Source organism: Fragaria vesca, linkage group LG4 (genome assembly GCF_000184155.1).
Source record: "Fragaria vesca subsp. vesca linkage group LG4, FraVesHawaii_1.0, whole genome shotgun sequence".
NCBI lineage: Eukaryota > Viridiplantae > Streptophyta > Magnoliopsida > Rosales > Rosaceae > Fragaria > Fragaria vesca.
Window position 1 is genome coordinate 11,606,769 of NC_020494.1, and position 24,538 is coordinate 11,631,306.

The 24,538-nt window shown below is 38.2% G+C and overlaps 4 protein-coding genes across 4 annotated transcripts; 3 read left to right on the top strand and 1 right to left on the bottom strand.

Moving 5' to 3' along the window:
• Positions 1 to 7,320: 7,320 nt before the first annotated feature.
• Positions 7,321 to 8,516, bottom strand: LOC101315227. The gene is made up of 2 exons (XM_004296812.1): positions 8,475 to 8,516; positions 7,321 to 8,285 (listed from the first exon to the last, which is right to left on the bottom strand). Exon 2 carries the CDS (start codon positions 8,151 to 8,153, stop codon positions 7,818 to 7,820), a length of 336 nt encoding a protein of 111 aa, XP_004296860.1. The 5' UTR covers positions 8,154 to 8,285; positions 8,475 to 8,516; the 3' UTR covers positions 7,321 to 7,817.
• A 190-nt stretch (positions 8,517 to 8,706) lies between these two features.
• Positions 8,707 to 12,677, top strand: LOC101290753 (lipoamide acyltransferase component of branched-chain alpha-keto acid dehydrogenase complex, mitochondrial-like). Its single transcript, XM_004296813.1, has 8 exons — positions 8,707 to 9,042; positions 9,187 to 9,342; positions 9,471 to 9,596; positions 10,208 to 10,581; positions 10,701 to 10,948; positions 11,118 to 11,206; positions 11,548 to 11,775; positions 12,076 to 12,677. The coding sequence occupies exons 1-8, from the start codon at positions 8,884 to 8,886 to the stop codon at positions 12,187 to 12,189; spliced, it is 1,494 nt and encodes a 497-aa protein (XP_004296861.1). The 5' UTR covers positions 8,707 to 8,883; the 3' UTR covers positions 12,190 to 12,677.
• A 216-nt stretch (positions 12,678 to 12,893) lies between these two features.
• Positions 12,894 to 18,434, top strand: LOC101296199 (protein GAMETE EXPRESSED 2-like). The gene is made up of 17 exons (XM_004298092.1): positions 12,894 to 12,957; positions 13,041 to 13,361; positions 13,463 to 13,801; positions 14,015 to 14,341; positions 14,426 to 14,632; positions 14,719 to 14,804; positions 14,899 to 15,040; positions 15,450 to 15,758; positions 15,953 to 16,077; positions 16,242 to 16,459; positions 16,535 to 16,762; positions 16,861 to 17,090; positions 17,192 to 17,430; positions 17,528 to 17,687; positions 17,831 to 17,997; positions 18,091 to 18,215; positions 18,302 to 18,434. The coding sequence occupies exons 1-17, from the start codon at positions 12,894 to 12,896 to the stop codon at positions 18,432 to 18,434; spliced, it is 3,420 nt and encodes a 1,139-aa protein (XP_004298140.1).
• A 562-nt stretch (positions 18,435 to 18,996) lies between these two features.
• LOC101291042 (acylpyruvase FAHD1, mitochondrial-like) lies at positions 18,997 to 21,026 on the top strand. The gene is made up of 7 exons (XM_004296814.1): positions 18,997 to 19,203; positions 19,287 to 19,452; positions 19,557 to 19,609; positions 20,041 to 20,103; positions 20,332 to 20,382; positions 20,479 to 20,596; positions 20,700 to 21,026. The coding sequence occupies exons 1-7, from the start codon at positions 19,108 to 19,110 to the stop codon at positions 20,810 to 20,812; spliced, it is 660 nt and encodes a 219-aa protein (XP_004296862.1). The 5' UTR covers positions 18,997 to 19,107; the 3' UTR covers positions 20,813 to 21,026.
• Positions 21,027 to 24,538: the final 3,512 nt, after the last annotated feature.

Genomic DNA, 24,538 nt, shown 5'->3' on the forward strand with positions numbered 1-24,538 from the left:
CTAATGTGACACGTGGCAAGCTCAATCTCATTACTCTTCGGTGAAGATCTAGCCGCAAGGACGAACGGGGAGGACTCGAATGACATACGATGAAAAGGATCACAACCTCACTTGAAGAGGGAATCATCTTACTTCCCATCTCCCTCTCCCAATTTCACCCAAGGCGACCATTCTCCTCAAGGCCCCTATCTTTCCCCTCAAGACCACTATCTCATTTTCTTCACTTTCACTTCCTCTCATCAATGTTTCAAGACACTTCAAGGGAGTTTCAAGGATTATTAAGTTTGAGTATTGGGTAAAGTGAGAAGCTATAAATCAAGCCTTGTCACCATTGCTCTATAGCAATTTGTGGTTTGTTCTTGTTACTTCTCACTCCTCTTCACCTTTATCTCTTCACTTGATCTGTTTTGTTGTTGATTTGTTGATGGGTTGTGAGTAGTCTATTTAGGAAGCTAAGGATTGAGCCCTAACATGAATTTAATGTAATGGATGTGTTTTGATTCAATAAATTTCAATTTCATATTGGGCATATGTTCTATTATTATTAGTTTAGATGCATGATTAGGAGCTTGATTAACTCTTAAATGTGTAGATGAGCATGTCTAGAACAAATTACGGGATCTAATCACTTCTCTAATTTATGGCTAGGACACTTGTTCAGAACATGGTTAGTTACAACGCATATTTTGATTGCCGTATTGGCTAGCTTGGGAACCTTGATTCTAGGACTCTTCGCCTTTTGGTTCATCTATAGGCCCTAACAAGACTCTACATTGTCCCAATCAAGTTTCTACTACCCTTAAACCGAAGTAGGAATACACCATAAGGAATCTAGTGACCCTTGAGCCTTGAAAAGCCTTGGGTACGGTTCTTGATGCCGTTAGGAATTGAATGACCATTGGAAACACATTTGTGCATTAGATTTGGCTAGCAGAATACCAAGCAACCTAATTCCCATATCTTGATTAGTTTCTATTATTTTTATTTTCAATTGCAATTTTAGTTTTATCTTTCCAAAACCAAAATCAACATTTTCCATTGTTCGTATCACTTTGTTGAAATTGATAGTGACTTAGTAATCGACATAACCGAGGATTGGAGTTAGCTTTTCAATCCTCATGGTACGATATTTGGGATCTAAATATTTCTTCCATCTTTGATAACCGTGCTATTATTGCACGTTAGTTGTATTAAAAGTATCAAATTAACTTAGCATGTTCACAAGCAAACCAGGTAGATAACATTGGCAAGCGATTGAGCGTGTCATGAAATATTTGTTTGGTACTAAAAGTTATGGTTTATTATATAAAAAAATAGGGAAAATTTTAAGAACAGTACATCAAGTAGTGTCACTAATAATTAAAGTGAGTCATCTTTACAAAATATCAAAGTGGTGTATGAGGTTGAAAGCTCAACCCAACATAAGTACATACCGTTAGTTTGCTTAATTTCCGTCCATATTGTGAGGGTAAATTTGTCTATACAGTAATAATGAGAAAAAGAATGTGAAAATGGAGACTGACCCAAATTAAATCATTCGTCTTTCCCTTTTCCCCTATCACCAGACCTCCTATTCCATTCCTCAATCATCTTCAGACCACCAATCAACTTGGAAACCACCTAGAGATTCAATCAATATCTTTCTCTTTGAAACACATCAAAGATTATTTGGATTTTGTATTACTAATATAATGGCCTAAGGCTGGGTTGTTTGGGGTTAATGTTTTTTTATGAAGGTTTTAGGGATTTCTTTTGTTCTGATATGAATAAATGGCGCGGCAAGGTTGATGATTCAAGCCTGAAAGCTTTGATTACTCATACGACAAGCGAGAAGAGAATCAAAACCTAGAAGTGTGGGGTTTTTCGGCAGAGTTTCTGCAATTTCCGGTCATCGTCGGGGCTTCATGAGGTATGAAGACGGTGCCTAATTGTGTTCTACATATTGGTATAGTTGAATTTGAATTTGGTTGGGAGTTGATGGATTAGTGCTTTGGTGTTATCGGTCACTATAATTCCTGGGTATGAAGAGTTAGGATTGAATAGTTTATCAAGGTTCTATATCAAGTATGATTGTTGGAAAGTTGTGTTACTTTGAGTTGGTTTATGAAATGCGATAAAAATTAAACAAACAAACTTCTCTAGGATTTGAGTCTTACTGAGTTTTTATGATTGGTGTTGTGGGTCATCGTTCGACTATCCGAGGGTAGGAGAGACAAAAATTATATTGTGGGTTGTTGGAGGAGAAAGAAAGGTTGCAAGCCCTCAGAGAGAGAGAGAGAGAGAGAGAGAGAGAGAGAGAGAGAGAGAGAGAGAGAGAGAGAGAGAGAGAGAGAGAGATTTGGGTAGTCGGAGAAGAGGTAGAGGGGTTGTTATTTATGGGTGGTCGGAGGGAAGGAGCTAGCTGGGAGAGAGATACTAAAAGACTGAATCACCCCTTAAAAAATGAATAATGGCACAGTTGTTAACAGTGTTATTAACCGCGTGTACCAAAAGTGTGTCGGAATTGTAACCTCAAACACCATTGTTATGTTTTATAAAGTTCATTCACCTTAATTCTCAGTGACTCATACTTTATGTGCTATTTTTAAAATTTTCCCAAAAAAAATATCCTACTATACTTGAAGGCTTTTGTGATGCCGATTGGAACACCTTGTCAGGTGACTTTCTCTTTACCACAAATTATATTTTTACATTAGGTGGTTGTGCTATATGTTGGAAACCAAAGAAGCAAACAATAATCTCTAATTTAACCATGGAGGCTGAGCTTATCGCTTTAGCTTCTGCAAGTGAAGAGACAAATTGGTTGAGAGATTTATTGTATGAAATTGTGGGAAAAACCAATGCCACCTATATTGATTCATTATGATAGCACTGCAACTATTGGTAGAGTGAATAACCGTTATTATAACGGTAAATTCAGACCAATAAGAAGAAAACACAATACAGTGAGATCATATTTAAGTGATGAGATTATTAATGTGGATTATGTTAAATCTTGTGATAACCAGGGGCGGAGCCAGAAATCATATCTGAGGGGGGCCAATATAAGAAGGTTAAAAAATATAAGGTAAACTTGATGCTAAAAACTTACTATAATATAATAAAGTCGTAAACTATTATACATAAACTGACTCGTCGCTTTTGCGTATCGCGAAAATCATTGTATTAGAGTTAATTTTTGTTGATATGGGAGGATTTCGAGAACTATTGCTTTAGTATTAGAGTTCCTCAATAATAATAAATATGTACTAATATACAAGCTTTAGATTTAACATTTTTCCTCTTGAAGAGTCCATGAATTGTCGATCATTTACTCATATTGACCGATGTAAGAACAAAAATGAAAAGACCCAATTAAGCATCATTTTTTATATGAATATGCTGCCATTATTTATGGAGTACAATATATACAAACTTTAGGTTTCAGTGATCTAATTAAATTAATTTGTAAGGTAAAAACATAATTGTACTAAGAATAAGACTAAATTAACTACTTTTTTTAAGAAATGCTTTCTAAAAGAAGTAATTAGCATAACTAAACAACAAGAGCTGCTAAAATATGAGGGAGTGAGCCAGTGAGGGGTGCCAATGTATATGGTTTATGTCACATCCCGATCTTTATATTTTTTACCTTATTTACTAGCTTGGTTATAATAAGAATTTTACCTTTTCCGTCATCGAGGTAATAGTTTAATTGGTCCCTAGAGGGGTTTCGGGGACGGTTATGTGCGGAGGATTATTCGTAGGAGAAAATTACGGCGACGGTAAAAATGGTAAATTTTAGCTAGTAAAAGGTAATTTTTATTCCGGTATTATTTTTCGGGGTGTTTTATTTTGGATTTGGGTTGTATAAGAGGGTTGGATCGGGCCAAGAGGTGGTCAAAGCCCAGCCCTCTCTTTTCCCTTTCTCTTCTCTCCCTCCCGGCCTCATCCCCGAGCTCTCCCGACCCGGAAACTTTCCGGCCGCCGTCCGGCCGAGATAGGAGGCGTGCTTGGTGTCGATTTGAAGTTTGGAGCATCCTCTACAAGTTTAGATAGGTGGCAGCCCGTGTCGCGCCACCATGAAGGAGAAATCATGCCGAGAAGCCGCTGCTGTGCGTGGCGGGGTTTTCGCCGGAAAATCCTTTTTCCGGCCACCATAGCCGGAGCTGTTGGTATCATTTGGACGCTCTCTCTTCCAGCAGCAAACCCCTAAAATTTGGACGCTCTCTCTTCCAGCAGCAAACCCCTAAAAGGATTCATCCTAACTCGAGCTAGGTAAGGAGAATCGGGTGTTTGAATTTTCTAGGGTTTTCTTAATATGTTTGGTTTCGATTACCCTATTTAGGCTTGAAATTGGACTTAGTGATAGTTATGAAAGTTGTTTGAGATGTTGAGAGGAAGATGCTGTTAAATTTTTATAGGAATTGGAGGTCGCCGGAATCGGCCTCCGACAGCCGCTGTTTGGGAGTTTTGTATAGTCTTAAATGTGGAATATTAAAGGGAGTATATTGATGTAAATTATGAAATTTTTGGATGAGTTTTGGTTAGGTTTGTGAATCTCCGAAGTTTGGTAATTTTAGCGGATTAATAAAATAGAATCCGGCCGTTGGAATAAAGTCGTATAATCTGTGGAAGGGTGTAGTTAAGGTTGCTGGTTTTAGTGTTGAGGTGTGGACCGTATCGAAGTTAGGCAATAATGAGCGTGAATATGGCTCTCGGTTAATTTTGCCTATTTTGTTTAAATATTGGATTTTTAGTTGGGAAATTAATTTTATATTTGTGCCAGGGTTCGAGGAAACCTCTCTGGAGTGGCGATTTGGATTTCGTCGGGTTTATGCCTAAAGTTGTGAGTGGACTTTTGTTTTAAATAAAATGCATGCTATAGTTCATAGATGAACAATTAATGTTGTGGAGCATTTTGACGTCATTTTATTTTGACGATTTTATTTCTCTTGGAGAGTTACCGAAAATGGAATTTTCGGTGAATATAAATATGTATTTATAAGAAGAGTATGTATAAAAATGCTAGCTAGCCCTATGTGTCTGTCCACCTTAATGGCATAGCATATAGCCGCATTATGGTGTGACGTGAGCGTTGGACGTGAGCATAGTAGCCCTATATGAGTGTTTAATTCATATAGGGGGTATGGGCACATATTTATACACCCGTCTGTCCACCTTAATGGCGTAGTGTAGCACCGCATTAAGACGTGACATGAGCGTTGGACGCGAGCGTAGTAGCCCTATATAGACCCATGAATTTATATAGGGAGTATGGACGTGTGTACATACATACATATATTATAGAGCCTGAGAGGCTCGACATTTATGAGATAAAAGTTTTATCGCTTGCAGCATGCATTCGATTTTCTTTGGAAATTGAAATGGGGAAGCATAAATATTTTTATTAATTTATTTTTGTCCACTCACTCTAACGTTGTTAAGTGTTTTCCCCTGGGCCTTTCGTTTTAAAAATGCCCAGCTTGCAGGTTAGCTTAGTTAAGGTCGGGCGTACATGGAGATGAGGCATAGTCATCATATAGCTTCCGCTTGTTAATTTATTTTGTTTCCTTTCTTCTTGTTAGAGTTGCTCTGAACCTATAATTGGTTGGATATGAGATTTGTTTAGATTAGTAAATTTTGGGTGGTGTTGTGATTTGGGGAGCACGAAGGCTCCAGGAGTAGAGGATATTAAATGGATTCTTTTGAAGTGTATGCAGGTATTATTAGGAATGGTTGTCCATTTTTAAAGGAGGTTATGCCGAATTTTTTTTTTTCGGTAAACTTTCCTTGGAGGTGGTCCCCACAGGATTTACTTCGGGTTTCAGGGTGAAATTCGGGGTGGGTCATGACAGTTTAAGTTGGGTTTGGTTTAATTCGGCCAAGTTTTTGTAGTAAAACACATTGAGATAAAAGTTGGAGGCTTTGGTCCTTGAATACATCCGCCTATGGTGATAACCTTGCAGATATTTTAACAAAAGGCTTGGCAAGAGAAAATGTCTGGAATACATCGAGGGGGATGGGATTGAAGCCCATATTGTCATGAGCCATACCCAACTGGTGGTTAGAGATCTTAAACCTGGGTTTAATGGGAAAACGAATCATAAGGTAGCCATAAGAAATGCACTATATTTTCTTACTCATCCTTATATATGGTGTAAATGCATTTATCTTGTAACGTATATGAAGGTTGGGTTCCTTGTAACTCTTAATAAAATATGTAGCTCATAATGAGTGGGATGTCATAGTTACAAGTGTCATTGATGGATTTTACCTATATGAGTGGAGGTCAGTGGGGCCGCTCTTTATGAGAATGAAGCTTATTTTCGAAATACACTCATGAAAACCGGGATAAGCACATGGCCGTAACGTGTTGGCTATTAAAGCTCATTTTAACACCTGAATTACTATGTGTGAGCAGTAGTTCTTATTTCTCCAAAGCAATTGTTGTTCAATGCAGAGCACACTATCAACTCTAGAGTATGGATTGTTGTTTCACTAAGTGAAGGTTCAATGCAAAGCACACCTTATCACCTTAGTTCCACTCAGTCTCCTTTAAACATGTTTAGAGAGAAGCAAACTTCTTGGCTGATTGTCTTGCAAAATTAGGGCATTCTATTACTAGTCCTCAGTTGTGGGTTTCTTCTCTTCCTCTTTCCTCGACCTCTGCCTTCCACCTTGATCTTTTTGGGGGCGGTTGTAGTCGAGGTTTTTCGTTGTAATTTATTTTCATCATAAAAAAAAACACCTTCATGACGCATAGTAGTTCGTCTTTGGTCCGTAACTTTTCTTGTTCTTAAAATATTAAAATGAGTGGGGGGAATATTGTTACATTTTAATATTTTATTTTATTTTGTATTTATTTGGGTGTTACTTTTAGTTTTTATTTTGAAAAAAAACTATTTTGATATTTATTTGTGTAACTCATGGTGGTTACTTTGTTTTATTTGCTTTTATTTCTTGTAACTTATGGCTATTGGTTACTACCCTATTAATCATAGGGAGTGTCCTACAAGCCTATATATACCACAATTTGTTGCATGAAGAGATATATCACATGTATTACAACTACATATTCACCCATCAACTTTCCATCAAAAATTCCACAAAATGTTATTGTGTTTTTAGTAGGCCAAAGAAAGGTGTTTTTGTGGTGGAGCTTTAGGTTCCTTCAATTTGTGTCAATTAGTGTGAGCCATACAACTTGTTGTTGGGCTGTTGTATCTTAGAGGGGACAAGTCAAGAGTCTAGTGCACCGGTGTAATTCCGCAGAGGACTTAAATCTCCTTAAAGAGAGCGAGATACCCCGCCTCAGTCTATTGTCAACAAGCTTTTATTATTTGAAATTATAGTTTTTATTGTAATTTCACTAACAAATTATAGCTGAACTTGTCAAAATGGGTAACCTACTCAAGAAATCTGATCTTTCCAAACCAACTGCGAAAGTAGCATTTGGTGAGCTCACTGTCAGATGGCTCAATATACACCCACTTAGTTTAAGTGAAGAAAAATCAGTTATTAGAGACCATAAGCTGTGAGATTAGGACATCGTCATTGAGCGTCACAATGTACTTGACTTGAACCATGTCATGGTAATCGGTGCTCATCAATTCTACCTGCATTGACATGCTTATGTATATGAATTAAGTTGGCGTTTTCTTTCCTCAAAGAAATCATACAAGTCATCAATGATTCAATGATGGAACTACATGAATAGGGTCCTGAGGATTTCCTGTGATGTCTTGAAGAGCCCAAATACTTGGAGACCATGAAACTTGTTCTTCACCGAGACATTCCAAAGCCACAGACACCCCTCCTTGGATGGTGTTGGCTTCTTAGGAGACTGAAGACTGGAGTAACTCAGCAGTGCCACCATGCCACAAGGTGGCTTTGTAAGATGTGATTAGGCCACTTGGAAGCATCAAGATGGCTTTGCTGCCATTGTCAAGGCTCATCTTGGCAACGCAATCGTCACCAATGCCTTTGAATATGACTCCATGGCCACTGAATTCTTGCTCCAGGTAGTCCACGTTGATGGGTTGCTGAAATGGGATTGAAGCCGCAGCTGCAACTCTAAGTGGGACTACCCTCTTCTTGTAACTAGTACGAGAGCAATGCCTGAATTTGGAGAACAAGAATGGACGACTGGAAGCCATGGTGGCCATTGCCATCGTTTCTCTTCTACTACATGGAACTAGAAAGATTGCCCGAGTGCTGCTGCCGTGGTTGATGTTGCTGAACAAATGCTATTCTCTCTCTGCTACAAAATTCAGTCACTGGCCATCATTGAGATCTCATACTCTCTAGCATAAACAAAACCTCTCAATAATCAAATTCTCAATCAATACAAAGCCAACAGAAACAGAAAAGAAAATCAAAAACAAACCCACCAAGAACCAAAACCCAGAGATTACAGAACTGACATTGACGATTACGATTATAAAAACAAATGGTTTAAGCATGATATTGAATTTTCTCATACAGAAACTTACCAAGCGTGTGTGACGTTCTTGAACTTGATCAAACATTTTCGTTCTGAAGCGAGAGGTCAGGATTGGTGTTTTTCACAGTTTATACACCTAATGGCAATATCGTACTTCTTTAAAAACAGAGGGCAAATACGGAAGTACAGTGTTCCTAAGGTGGATGACGTCATCTCCCTGTTATCCATCTGAAGCAGAAGTATCCGAGTCAATCCCACATCATAGTGATCATCCTTGAAACAAAGTAGTACATAATCAATCAGTTGCATGCATATCCTGTCAGAAACGAAGAGAATCTCAGACCTTCAAAGACACCTTCAAACCTGCGTGGACCTATGCACTGTAACCAGTCCACACATAAAATTACTTAAACTCATCATCGGTTCCAGAGTTCTTGAACGGCCACCAAAAACCAAACATGATTTGCAGGAGGGTCTGGAGCAAGCGGGTTTGGGTCTCCGGCCACCGGTGGCTCTGTTCTGGTTTATCGCCGGCGATGGTGCATGAAGACCACACCTCTCAATTTCGTGTGTTCTCATCTTCCACCTCATTTCGTTTTGCTGATAGGATACCCAATGTGAGTCTCTCTTTCGGAAGATTTTGGTTCTGGGTTTTGATTGAATGATCAGTCCAAGATAGAAAATTGCCGGGTTTTGTATAAATTTTGTAACTTTATTTGTGATCTTGATCGTTTATGTATTTGGTTGTGCAATTGTTGCAGTCTGGAATTTCTCATAATGGGAAGAGGTGCTGGTTTTCAAGTCAGGGTCAGGTGGTGAATGATGTAAATAGTGGTAATGGTGTAGTTGATGTGCCTTTGGCTCAAACTGGTGAAGGCATTGCTGAGTGTGAACTGCTTAAATGGTTTGTGAAAGAGGTCAGTGCTTCAGCTGCTTTTGCATTTCTCTATCTTGTAGTAGTACATGTCAAAAGTAGTGCACATATTGTTGAGGCGTCTATGGTTGTGTAAAGGTGGAGGCTATATTAGTTTTGTGATTTTGGCAGGGTGATCAAGTCGAAGCCTTTCAGCCAATTTGTGAGGTTCAAAGTGACAAAGCAAGCATTGAGATAACAAGCCGTTATCAAGGAAGAGTTGCTCAAATAAACTACATTCCTGGTGACATTGTAAAGGTGAGAATATGCACCTCAAGTTCCTTTTCCCACTGTTGGCGGATTGTACATCTAACTTTTGTTTCTTCATGGACATAGACATAATAGTTGTGGGTATTGCCTGAAGATATTATTACTATCTGTTATTTGAGAGACATGGAGAGTAGACTGGTTGAGATGTTATAGCTAGTGTTCATATGCATGTCTTAACTGTGTCAAGAGTATAAAATAATTGTTCGTCCATAGTGTAACATCTCAAGTTTTTGGAGTAAAGCTAACAAAACTCATCATGGTACTAGAGCAAAAGATGCTGAAATTTGAAAAGTTATGATCGCAAACCTTTCATTAATTATAGGATAAACTTATCAGAGTAGACTTGCTTACAATGGCAGAGTCAGAGTTGTGTGCTACTGGGATGTCTAGCAGAGAGGTTGGCACATGGCTAAAAGCTTTCCTATTGGTTATGTCCTTTCTGGATATTGCATAGTCTGTAGATAGGATCTGTAAAAGCAATTACTTTTTTGGAATTTGAAGGAGTGGCAGCATGCAATTTTTTTTTGGTGGATTTATCATTTAGCCTTTATCCTGATTTGGCATTCTCACTTATGCTTTTGACTTTAATGGATTCTTAGGTTGGAGAAATTCTTTTGAAAATGGTGGTTGAGGAATCTGAGGTTCCAAGGCAGACGTGCCATAGTTTGGAAAATACAAAGTCACTAGATTCTGACCTGAACACACAGAACATAAGTGCAGTTCTATCCACACCTCCCATTAGGAACCTTGCGAAGAAATATGGTATTGATATCAATGAAGTCCATGGATCTGGTGACGATGGGAGAGTGGTCAAAGAAGATGTCCTTAAGTATGCTTTGCAGAAGAGAATCCTTGAAGATTCATCTGCCTCCTCGAGTTCTAGTTCTGATGAATTTTCTGGATTAGAAGAGAGTTACTTGCATGCTTCAGCTAAAGCTGGAGGGATATATGAAGATAAGACAGTTACCTTGAGGTAGTATGATCCATGGCTGGAACTTCCAAATTTTCTTACATTGTCTTATAGCTTGTACCTGTTAGAAATATTAATCAAAAGAAAGTGAAGTATGCATGGACTTACTCCTGTTCTTTCAGGGGCTTCCAGCGCGCAATGGTCAAATCAATGACTATGGCTGCAAAAGTTCCACATTTTCATTTTGTTGAGGAGATAAACTGCAATGCACTTGCAGAGCTAAAAGATTCTTTCCAAAGGAGAAACTCTGATTCAAGTGTTAAGCATACTTTCCTTCCATCATTAATCAAGACACTTTCAATGGCAATAAGCAAATATCCATTAGTGAACAGTTGCTTCACTGAGGAGTCACTTGAGGTCGTCCTAAAAGGTTTGTATAATTGTTTCTGCTTAATCATGGCAATTATCATCCATTGAATGTTGGCCATATTTTGACTTCAACTTTATGTTTTGGTTTGATGGAGAAAACTTGCTATTTATAATCTTCTTAGACTCAACTTTAGAAAAGTTAAAATTTTAACTATTGAAAATTTGTATAGGTTCCCACAACATCGGAATCGCCATGGCTACTCCATATGGTCTAGTTGTGCCAAACATAAAGAATGTTCAGTCTCTTTCCATCATGGAGGTTAGTTCAATATGACCCCTCATCCCTCACCACTTAGCCCTCAAATGTTAGTGCCACCATATATCAGAACATATATACCCTGCTTGGTTTGTGTGTGGGAGATCCAGGATTAGAAAAATACATTCATGGTTGTAGCTTGACTTCAGGACTTTAGATGAATGGCTAGAAAATGCTGGCATATCACCTCTATATGCAAAGTTAATGGTTTTCTATGTTTGGTTTAGTAGAATGGCATATGCTAATAATTAATGGTGCTAGTTTTCAGTAGCTTCATGGTGACTTTATTAATTATATGTATGTTTTTTTTTTTTTGAGGAAAATTTTATGTATGTTGCACATAGATAACAAAGGAGCTTTCGCGGTTACTACAATTGGCATTGGAAAACAAGCTTAGGCCTGAAGACATATCTGGAGGAACAATTACTCTAAGTAATATTGGAGCTATTGGTGGGAAGTATGGTTCGCCTCTTCTCAACTTGCCAGAGGTTGCCATTATTGCAATTGGACGAATTCAGAAGGTTCCACAATTTGCAGACGATGGAAGTATATATCCTGCGTCAGTTATGACGGTGAGCATTTAAGTTTCTGTTGCAGTTGCTTTAAATAAATTAGAAAAGTTATTTTACAACCTTCAAAACAAATTATGATGTTCTAAGCACTGTGTGCCAATGCCCTTGCTCAATTTTCTGAAGAAGCAAGAGAAGAAGGGCCAAATCCCTCATGGTTACATATCCCATTTCCATCTTACCTATTAGACTCTCAAATGAATCATTCAGCAGAACGAGTGACATACTGACATGTTGATCTGTGATGTTGGACAGTGAGGCTTTGGCCTGTCTAATTTTATGTTTATTTTTTGTTCTTGTCAGGTTAATATAGGCGCTGATCATAGAGTGCTGGACGGAGCAACTGTTGCCCGATTCTGTAAAGAGTGGAAAGAATTAATAGAGAATCCAGAGCTGCTCATGTTGCATATGACATAGATGACTTGTCATGTGCTTAAATCTAAACTTGTGTTTCTGAGCGGCTGGAGTTGAAAGGAGGAGCACCTTTGCAAAGTTTACTTTCTCAGGATGTTTACGGAATCAAGAGGCCATACAACAGAAGTTCGAGGCTGTAGGTGAAAGCTCAGTAGGCCATCATCTTACTCTGGTGCTTCATCTAATACAAATCCTCCAGTATTTCAAGCATGGATACCAATAATGTCTTTTATAGTATGCATCATACCCATGTAAACTTTGTGTCGATGTGCCAAAGAGAACTTCTTGTGATGAGGAGTTCGATCAACTGTGTATATAAATAAATGTGCTCTTCTTTTCTGATAAATAGTCGTGGTCTTTGACTTGGTTTTGCAGAAGATGAAGAACGATTCATAGAAAGCTAAAAACTAAACGAACTTTACTTTTGGTATAGCAGAACAATGAAGATGGTGTCCAGTTGTTCTTGTTTCTTAAATGGATTGAGGAAGAGAAAGAAGGAAAAAAAAAAAAAGTAGTTTCTTCTTCTGAGTTGGTGTTCTCTAAAGAAAAAGAAAAAGAAATCTTAGTGGACACACTACTTTATAAACTGTTTTCAACTGTCAGTAACCGCTCTCTCATATCTAACTTGCAGTTTCCATCACGAAAAAGAAGTTTACTGATCCTCTGCAGAGCCCAAGCTTCTCGCTTTTTCTCTCATGGCAGACAAAATGAACATACTCGTATTCATTTCACTCTTGGCTTTCTCATTTGGCTCCAAACTTTCATATTCAGGTAAACTTGCAGTCAAAAACTTTTCTTCCTTTCTTGAAATGTACATCTTTGTCTTTAACCTTCTGTGTTTCTCTTTGTTTCAGAGAAGGCAGCAGTGCCCGAGTTCACTTTCAGTTGGCTGGACGATAAGGACACATATGTAGCCGGTGAAATCGCAACCATAAAGATCAGAGCACTGAACAACTTTGACAAACTTGACAAGAATGCATTCAAGCCTACTCTTACAGTTGATGGAAAGATTGGGAATAGCTCTACAGTATCTGGGGTTCTTTCAGATTTTGAAGGAGACCCATCTAGTTGGAAGCTTTTCTTTACTACAATGACGGCTGGTTTGTTTAACGTTTTGATCAATGAGGACCACTACAAAGTGTTTGATTCATCTCTGCATTTCCAAGTTCATCCAGGTATCCATTATAGAATTCAACTATTCAGTTTATCTATTTTAGTCTTGGTATGTATTTAACAGTTTAACTAGCCCCAATGCTTCTTATGTTTTTTATTGAAGGGAATATATACCCATCTGTCTGTGTTGCTTCATGGCTGGGTTTCGTCCATGAGTTTGAAGCTGGTGGTCAAGCTAGAGTACAGATACTTCCGAAGGATGCATTTGGGAATAAGATCAATGAAACCACTGAAGATCTAAGGGTACATAATTTTACAGTGTCTGTTTTTCATGCAAATGATTCCATTGCAAGCGTACCGAACATTTCCCACTTTGGGTGGAACCAATTTGGTTATATCATCATGAAATTCACTGTCGTAGAAGCTGGAGACCTCTTGTTACATGTGGAAGGTGGTAATCAGAGCTTGAATGGCTCTCCACTACCATTTAAGGTGAACCCAGGTGGTGTATCATAGCAATATTTATCTTTTCAAGCTTATCACATTTGTCTTTACTGCATAAATTAAGATGAGTTGGATAATATTCAATTTGGGCTTCAAACAGCTCTTTTTTATGGTTTATAATGGCAATGAAGAAGCCATTCAATTATATGATTGTTTCATACAGATGTGCTCATTTTGCATAGTAGTTATTATAAGTTGATTATTTCTGCAGGACCTCTTGAAGTTTCCAATTGTGTCGTGAAATGGGATTTTGAACCAAATGCATGGCAATTATATTCCAAGATGGAAATCTTTATACACCAGCAAGATCAGTACAGTAACCTTGTTCCAGGGCTGTATGAATTTGATGCTGAAGTTGTTGAGACAGAGACGAATTTGTCCATTCCTGTTCCGGATTTGCACTTTGAAGAAGTGGCGGCTGGAATCCAGCTGTTTTCTTTTACCAATCTGGAACCAGGCAACTTTCTGTTGACTATATCAGATATGAAGCATGATAAAAGCATCTCTAATATGCCATATGCATATACCGTCTTTGTTGGTGAGTTTCATCTTGTTTTAGTAACATATCGGTGTTATTTCATCCTCTTCCTTACACATGCCTCTCTTGTGTACATTCGGATAGGCTATTGCAATGGGACAAACAGTGTTGTTAATGGAACCGGTCTAAATAGCTCCATCGCAGGAGAAAGATCAGAATTCTCAGTTTATTTGAATGATGCTTATCAAAATCCCTCTCCAGTTGGAATTGAGAGGCTTGAAATACAAATCTTAAGGGAAATTGACTTCTACCATGTGAAGTCTGGCATATTTCCTATCCAGATCATCAATGGTACATGCAAGCGAGCAAAAACATTGAGCTATTCCCTTGTTATAATTTTTGATTATATTTAACAAAATGTCGTGTCTCTATGTCAGGGAGTGGACCTGCTCAAGGAATAAGATATGGTACAACCAACAAAATAGAATTAGCTCCTTCACCATCTGTGACCTCGATTAATTCTGTAAGAATAGTGTGTATACACAGACGCATTAACTTTTATACATACTATTTCCGTAAGCATCTAGAGTTTAACTTTGTGCAGTTTCTAAATGCAGACTGTTGGGGGCGTCAGCACTTTGGCAACTGCTTTCAATGTGGTATATACACCTGAGAAGAGTGGGACTTACAAAATTCTTGTATTTTGTGGAAATATTGTGCTGAATGGAGGCCAACCCTTTTACAAGCAAGTTATAGCAGGTATGATTTCAGCCAAAATTTGTAGTAAAGGAACTGCCGGATAGAAAAATGAATTAAGCCAATGCTAATAGAGCATAACATGAGATGATATTTCTCTGGCACCACTGCAAAAGACCGCTTTTGATTTATACGGACTTAGAAAACTATAACTTCTAATTCGATCTATAGGTCAATGTCAATTCCCAAATCTTATAACATGTTGGGTTTCCAGCTTGAATCTTCTATCCTGTACAAGTCACATCATTTCAAAGGATGTTTGTGGAAGTGGTTTTGATTTTCTTATGACCTGGACAACTATTTATTACCAATGTTATTTGTCATCTTGTCAGTCGTAAATGGTTGCATGAAGTGCTGCACTGTTTCACCCTCTTATTTCACCTCATATAATAGGTTCCTCAATTTGATACAGGGAGTGTTGATCCATTATGCTCAACAGTAGTCAAATTTTCTCCCAAGGTGGCAAGGATGATTAATAATGAAGTTGTAGTGCAACTTGGGGATTCATTTTTCAACCCTGTCTTGTCACACCAATCTGGGCTGAAACTAGAGATTGTTTCTGTAAACAGTTCTGGCTTTTCAAGTTCCTTGTTTGTGGACAATAACGATGGATCATACACTGTGCATTATATGGCTAAGGATGTTGGAACTTATGAGATCTGTGCTTCATTTGATGGCAAACGTATTTCTTCCTGCCCCTTTGGGGTCAATGTCTACAATAGTAAGTTAAAAGAGTAGCAAGATGTTAAACAAGCATAGCTTCTTTTTCTTCTGATTGGTATATCGATTTGAATGCCATTAGTTCTTTCTCTACATTGGATATATTCCACCCTGTTTCAAATTAGTAATACTATTATTTTTACCTTTACTTCCATTGTCACAGTGTAATGGCTTGAATGATGTGGTCATTTGCAGGCGAATATTTTCCTAAAGCCGAAAATGATACAGTTGCTGTGTGGGAGGACGAGTCAATCGCTTTTGATGTTCTGGCGAATGATTACTTTGCTGGAAATAATGCTAGTGTTATTGAATTCTCCAAGGTACAACCATCATGATTCACCTTTCTATTCTCCCAGATAACCTTTCTTAGGATGGTGTCTATTATGAGCAACTAAATTGATCTACCATTATTTTCACACAAACAACATTTTGCCTAAACCGTAAATGAATTTTCTTGGAAATTTACTTGGTTGATGTTTGTCAGCCAGGTCATGGTTCCCTTATCGAGTATGGGAAGCTCCTCCGGTATACACCTTATAAAGACTATTATGGCAATGATTCCTTTGTGTACATTATGTCTGATATAAACGGCAATCTTGCTACTGCTCCTGTAAACATATTTATTCTCACCATCCCACCACAAGTTGTTTCTTTTCCAAGTGAATTGCAAGCCACTGAAGATGAGGTTAATCCAAAATTTGGGTATGGTACTTACTATTAATCCATCACACATTTTCAAGGATTGCTGTTTAATTATAGATTTTTTGCTATTTGCAGTGGCTTCTCTGGGTTTATGATAAGATATTCTGACATGATGGAGAACATCTCTGTTAATCTTAGTGCTCAATCTGGGACAGTATATCTGTCTCCCATGCTAATGCAATTCTGGGAGCCCATTTGGAATGGACTTTCTGTATACAAAGAGGATGGAGGAGTGAACGGGTTGATATTACAAGGCAGCGTGGAAGCAATCAATTTTGCCCTTCAGTCAATTCAGTACTATGGGTACTTTTACGGATCTTATTCCCCAATCACAAAGACATGTATAATTTTGTCATATCCTGTTATATCAGTAACATTACTTTTCAATTTCCTTGAGCCAGAAATGAGAACTTCTGTGGCTATGATACAATTCGGCTCACTACGAGGAATAGGAATGGAGTAAATGATTTGCATATCCCAGTTCTTGTGGAACCTATCAATGATCCTCCTTTTATTCATGCACCTGAGTTTATTATTTTGAAAAGCAATGAAGATGAGTCACTGATATATGACAGAGAAACAGACAAGTTTGAGTTCTACATTGGAGATCCAGATCTTCTTGCGTTCCCTGGTATGGTTAGATAAGACCATACTAATATATATTGAATTAAGCTGGAATGGAATAATTCACATATGGCTAGTTTGATGTTCTGTTGCTGGATAATATTTCAGGTAACGAATCTCTTTTTCTGGTCATCTTCTCGATGGAAGTTAATGATGGATATTTGGTAACCAGCCTACCAGCTGAGCTCATCACTACAGTAGAAGTGAAGATTAAGAATAGCTACCAGTGGCTACCTCTTCAGACATATGTTACCATCTCAAAGCATTTCATGGTCAAAGCTAAGGGAATAAGATTACATGCAACAGTTGATGAATGCAACACTGTTATGCAACAGCTGTTTTATCATGTGTGTAAATGCCTTATTCCACTGTTTGTAATCGTTTGTTTTGTTTAAACCTGGAATAGTGTGTTGTGTTGAGTCCAACGTGTTTGTTTTTGCATAGGGTGGAGGAGAACAAGATGCCATCTTGACAGTGACATTGAATGACCTGGGAAACTATGGGTGTTATTGTAACTGTTCCGAACATATATCAGTGCCCTTACTTGCCGAGGCTTCTCTAAATCTTATAAGAAGAAGGCCGATGAGTTCACTTGTGGCTCGTGGTAAGTTGCGATCTATGTAGGGGAGACTAATCAGTAAGTGAGGGCTAAAGTGCTTCTCTCTGGACATCTTGGTAGTACAACTTATGTTGGTTCTTGAAATCACCCATTTATGATTTATGAGATGTCTGTTGTGTTTGATACAGGCTTAGGATCAGCTATTGTCATCGAGTCCAGTATAGTGTTTTCACTCGGAGCAGCACTAATATTTTTCACATGCAAATGTGCAACTATCCTTGTAAATGAAAGAAGAAAGAGAGCTACCAGTACCCCAGCTGGACCAGCAAGTGAACATAGTTTGGGCAAAAGAACTGTAAGTTTGCTCTTCCAGGACTTAACTATAGCAAATTCTTTCTTCTAAAGAACTTATTCAAAAAGCTCAGCTCTCTGTTTGCTGATTTGACAGTTGACTAAAAGTTTATCAGAGAATGCAACTCACGTTGCCGCATCTTGTTCAGAGGTTGCAACTCACCTTACCGCATCTTGTTCAACTCCCTTACTTGGCAGCCAACGTCCCAACTTTCGACAACGGTAATGAATTGATATACTCAGGTCAATAATGAACACAGCATAGGACAGTGAAGGACACATCTGACATGTAATTTGCTTTGGTTCAGGTCCCGCCGTCAATCCGGAAATGAGGAATCAAGCAAGGCTGCATATAAGGCTACTGGTGAACACGTTCACCAGAATCCTGCGCCTAGTTTTCAGCCCTTTTTTGTCGAGAAGGAACAAAGTGAGCCTGTGTGATGTGAGAGTTTTAATCGACACTGTTGTGTATGTTGGAATTACTCGATGCAGGACCCTCACAATTCACAAAGGTTGTGGAGTCGTCATCTTGTAACAATGATATGGTATCTGCTATATATTTGTCAATCTAATCCTCTAGACACTTAAACATGTAGCGAAAAGAAAAATGCCAACAACCTTCTTATTTTTGTTCTTACTCACGAAACTTGACAAATTAGTTGCCATCGGAGAGTATTCTAACAAAACCGGAATAATCTCTTGCCGTAGATGAACAAACCCCAAAACCTCTCAAATATGCTATTAATTAAAAATTAGGATAATACGTTGGATATGAGAGTTCCATACTATACTATAGTACTGCTCAACCAAACTTATCAGATCAAGTGGTTAAAACACGTTATGCTTTGAACATTTTGATGTTGAATACTGCTTGTATTTTGCATCTCCAGTACATCTGGTGACGTTATAATTTTATTATTACTATTAAATTATTATTTTTATTTATTATTATTTTTTTTTTTTGGTTGGAGATGATTAAGATCATTGAATAATTGAAAAGGCAGGAACACATCGGCTAGTAAGGCCCGACTCTTCGGTAAGTGAAGAGAAGAATATGACAGCTGAGAGTTTCAGTTTGACATTGTCGTCGTCGGAGTGAAAAACACAGTAAAACATGGCAAGCAGGCTTCTACAAGTTGGCACCAAGATCATCGGAGTCGGCAGAAACTACGCCGCCCACGCCAAAGAGCTCGGAAACGCTGTCCCTAAGGTCCCCTCTTTTCTTCTCTTCCCACTCTTTTCCGCATCTCATTTTCCCTTTTCAGTTTCCAATCTTTGATTCTGATCGTGAAGGAGCCTGTGCTGTTCCTCAAACCGACGTCGTCTTACTTGGAAAACGGAGGCACCATCGAAATCCCTCACCCACTTGAGTCGTTGGACCATGAGGTGGAGCTGGCCGTCGTTATATCCAAGAAAGCTCGGGATGTTCCTCAGGCCAAGGCCATGGAATACGTTGGTGGTAATGGTCTATTATTGGTTGTGTTGGTTACTATTTGATTGCTTGTTAAAGAGATGATGTTGTTTGAGTTGGGATCTGATTAGAGACAATCATAATATTCTAAGGTTATGCACTTGCTCTTGATATGACTGCCAGAGAAATTCAAGCTACTGCTAAGGTAATCATCATTTTTATGACGTAATATTTCGTAGTGTGTGAATTAGGATGATATACTCTAGATAGCTATGGAGTTATGATCAATGTAATCCTAGAAATTGATGCAGTATCATATGTATGTCAATGTGGATCAATGCACATGATGCTTGGTAGAGGCAAATAAATATTGGATTAAAAACTTTAATAAACCAAGAGGTGCCTTAATCTTTATAGAAATTTTGAAAAACACCACCAAGTTGACTCATTTAGAGTGTTCGTATGAAGTGTTATCAGTTCAAACTCGCAATCTTGTTTTGGATGTTTATGGTTTTAACAATGCTTTGCTCTATATATCCTGTCCAAATTGATTTCGAAGACTAGTATGTTTTGGAATACCAGTAGTGTAAGTACATAACTGTTCACGTTATTAATACAAGTTAATTCCTGATGCAGTCTGCAGGCCTTCCATGGACCATAGCTAAAGGGCAGGACACCTTCACACCAATCAGTTCTGTGGTAAACATTGTGTTGCATTTTGTTGATTTCTCTTTGTTATTATAAAATCTGTTGTAAACGATTCGTTCCACATAAAGGTGTTGTAATATTATTATCATTGATTGTCTTCCTTTTTGCGTATAACAGAGCTTTAGATGAATAATTCAGTCTATATGAACTGAGCATCCGTTTTTGTATATGTATATATGTCAGTACATCCAATTGTTTAACACTTAAAACTTCATGCAGCTTTCCCTAGCAACAGTGCCAGACCCTGATGATTTGGAACTTTGGTTGAAGGTTCTTATTGCTTCCTAGTTTATTAGTAGCCTAGCGTCTACGTATTTATTGGTCTCTCCTAATTGTTTTGTTCGAATTGATTTGCTTCCCTGATAGGTGGATGGAGAAGTGAGGCAGAAAGGCTCAACCAAGGATATGATATTTAAAATCCCATTTCTCATCAGCCACATAAGTTCCATTATGACACTTCTCGAAGGAGATGTAATACTAACAGGTACGAAGTTACATTTGACATTTTCTTCTTATTCTTCCTCATTTTCAGCATCCGGAAACTGTTTTATGTTCCAACAAATTATGATCCTGGAACTGATTTGCAGGCACTCCCAAAGGTGTTGGTCCGGTAAAAGCGGGCCAAAAGATAACTGCAGGAATAACAAACCTTGTGGATGTTCAATTCAATGTTGAAAAACGAAGGCAAGGAAGCTCTTGAGCTATTTGAAATAGCTACATTGTGTTAATGCATTTGACAGTTCCATCAGGAACAGAGAAATAATGTTTATTGAAACCGGAGAATTACTTAGCTTGGAGGTAGACACCAAGGTACTGCAGTCTTTGTTAGCATAACTGTCAAGGATTGTATGAGACCTAAATTGAACATCTATGTTTATCTATTTTGATTTGGAGTAAACAAGAGAATACCAACAAGAATCCCTGTATAGTAGAAAAGAGCAATTAAACAACAAGTACTTTGTCACCGGTAAATAATTGTATTACAGTTGCGACGATTCAATTTGTCACACGACCCTTTCAATTTCTTGTACAACATAAAAACTGATCATAGATATCATCATTGACCACCTGCAGCCCTACATCGTTGGTCTTCTCTTTGTTTTCTTCATCAGGACGTTCTCTCCTGCTTTGTTCTACTGTAGAGGTTATTTTGGCGAACAGAGAATTTTGCTTGGGTTAGCGAAGTTCTTGGTGCATCTAGATTCGCACTTATTTGGCAATTCAAAGTTCTAACTCCTTAAACTTGGCTAGTCTCAGGCATTTGTTAGTTTTTCTCTTGTACGATCAAGTCAAGCCCGAACCCCTTAGACATGTGTTGCTTGTCAAAAATTCTCGCGGTTGGGAGAAAATCTTCTGTCCCCATTTTCCTGTCTCCTTCCCTGTCTCTCCATTTATCATTTGACACCTGTAGTTTCATTCCACCTCACCTTACGGACATCCCATCCTGTTAGTTTGCAAATAGATTTTCGTGTGCTTTAAATAAAATGAGAGGCCTTTCAAAAGATAAATGAAAGACCTTGCAGAATAAAAAAACTGATATACATACCAATTTCGAAGCTCACCCAAACCTGATACTACAATCAATCTCATAAAGAAAATACTGCAATCAAGTTGATTTTTGCTGTTGTGAGAGGGTCGTAAGTGAATCTCTCTCATAAGAAGTTAAGAACTGGGTTGATTCGCCCCAGAAGCATTCATCGTTCTATTTAAAACCAGCAATCGAGTTCATGGTTTCGACTTGCTGACGAAGTTTCGAATTGGGTATTCCTCGTTGTGCTGCGTCTTTGTCCCGAAGCAAACTCCCAGCGCAGTAGTAGCAAAAGCTGCGATGCTTCTTGATTCTAGATACTAAGTGAACCTAGAACTTAAGATCGTCATGAACCCAGATCTTACTCATAAAACCCAAATCAAAATGATCATAGTCATGAACCCAACCATAATAAGATCAAACTAATCTTACTCCTGATTCTGAATCCAATCATAATCAAATGGAAACTACCCAAGGAGGGTTGGAACCTTGTGGTTGGCAAAATTGAATTGAAACCACAACAAATTTCTCAAAGATACCTTCAACGCAATTAAATTTTAAAGAGATTAGCATCTGACATCGAATCCAAAGCAAATCCACTTCTCCGGCGTGCATCCAAAATTCCAAACCAAAATCTGCTGCTTTGGGTGTCCGGTTTGAGTCGTAGAACAAAGTTAAATGACAGGTTTCTTATAATTTTTATTTTTGAAATTAAAAGTTAACAGAGTTGGAACAACTGTTAGATGAGGTGGGATGAAAGTACAGATGTCAAATGATAAATGGAGAGACAGGGAAGGAGACAGGGAAATAGAGACAGCAGATTTTCTCCCCTCGCGGTTATGAAGTAATAATATAACGTCCATCCATCGGAATAAAAGTTATGACGTAATTGAACATAATAAATGTTTGGAGGATGTTATGATTCTAGAGTTAGTTTTAGTCATTTGCGAGGCACCTAATCAGCTACTAGGTTCTTATATGTACTTTTTTGTTTTTTGATCTGTTCTTAGATGTAGGGGTGGACTTTTAGACACCGAAAAAACCGAAACCGGTTAAAACCGCACCGAACCGACACCGAGTAACCGAAACCGAATGAAACCGAGGCAATCGGTTCCACAAAGCCGCACAAACCGAGTAGTGCGGTGTCGGTTTGCGGTTCTGTGCATCTTAAAAACCGAATAAACCGAACCGAACCGACATATATTCATTTAATTAATTATTAATACGTAATTCTATATTACGTGTCATATTCTTATTGGTTATGAGTTACAAATAATAGAGTTTCACACACATGATTATGTTTTTAAATGTTTATGTCTAACATAATTTCCTCTCATGTAGTCTTCCCATTTGCAATATATAAATGTTGGAGGCTTCAAATGAATTATGTATAAACTTTAGTTTTTTTTTTCTTTCAATTACTTGTTTGAACCCATTAAAGTAACTTATTTAAAGTGTTAATAGTTTACAACTTTGATATTTTTAGTTTTTATATTATTTGGTTAAATGTGAAAAATATTACGAATAGTAGGTTTTGTAACCGAAACCGCACCGAAACCGAACCGATGTTCGGTTAACCGACAAGAGCGGTTTTTTACATATTTTTATCGGTTTCGGTTCTAGGAAATAGAAAACCGAAAGTTCGGTTTCGGTTTTCGGTTAGTGCCTAAAAACCGAACCGTTGGGACCGAGTCCACCCCTACTTAGATGTACAGCATGTACTTGCTTTGGACCTTTTGCCCATTATTGAAGAATATTAAAGTTTATTTCCTTTAGTTTATTTTCTTAACTTTAGCTTTAGTTCCTTCTCCCTGATGACTTTCTAATTTCTATGGATTTGACCCCGGTACCCTAAATTGGTATCAGAACCAACATCTGGGCCTAATTCTAACAGGTTACGGCGGTGAGATTGTTGAAAATTGCTACGGTCGGAGCTTCTTGTCATACAGTGACCCATTCAACACACCCAAACTCCTCTTACCCACCACTGAACCATTTCACACAGCTAAACCTTACCCACCATTTCACGCCGCCAAACTCTTACCCACCACCGTCGCAGCACAACCATTCTGCAACCCTAATTAATGAGCACTTGCTTCCTCTTTGATTCTCTTGTGCTTCTCAAACTCAGGCACAATACTACCCTTCCTCTCACTTGCAACCTACTCATCCTATGATCCTATTGCTCCACAACCACTCACCACAACTCCTCAAGTCCCATCAATCCATTCTTACTGCACACCTCATCCTAACCCGAATCTCTGGATTCATCCTCCAATTTCACCAAACATTTATATTTTTTTATTTTTTATAGAAAATAAATAATTTTAAATTTATCCATGGCCAGAAGACGCTTATATCAAATATTATCTTGAAACCCGACATACTTGACACAAGCCCTTACACCTGACAAGTAGCCCTCATTGTAAAATACTCTCAGATAAAATCGTACGACAAATGACTTCTAGCTATTCCAACTTAATTCCTTTGAGAGGTGATACCATTCGCCTAGAGATCTCAATTGGTGTACGACAAAATAGCACCAATAATTAAATAGAAATAGCTATGCATCATAAGTCTAGGAACATGACGTAATATCTACGCCTTACCCTTGCCCTTGTCATCAGGGCTGGTCAGATCACGTACCATAATAGGACTCGGATACGTGGTTACGAAGAGGAGCCTCCTTTTTCTTCCTTGGAGCTTTATTCTTGCTTCCCAACAGCCTACTTACACGCCTTCATTTCCTAGGAAGTGTCCCAAAAGTAACGGATCCGGATTTGCCAACCAGCAATCTTTGCTGGTCTCCATGACCATCCAATCAAAAGAGAGAGAGAGAGAGAGAGAGAGAGAGAGAGAGAGAGAGAGAGAGTAGTAGTAGTAGTAGTAGTAGTAGAA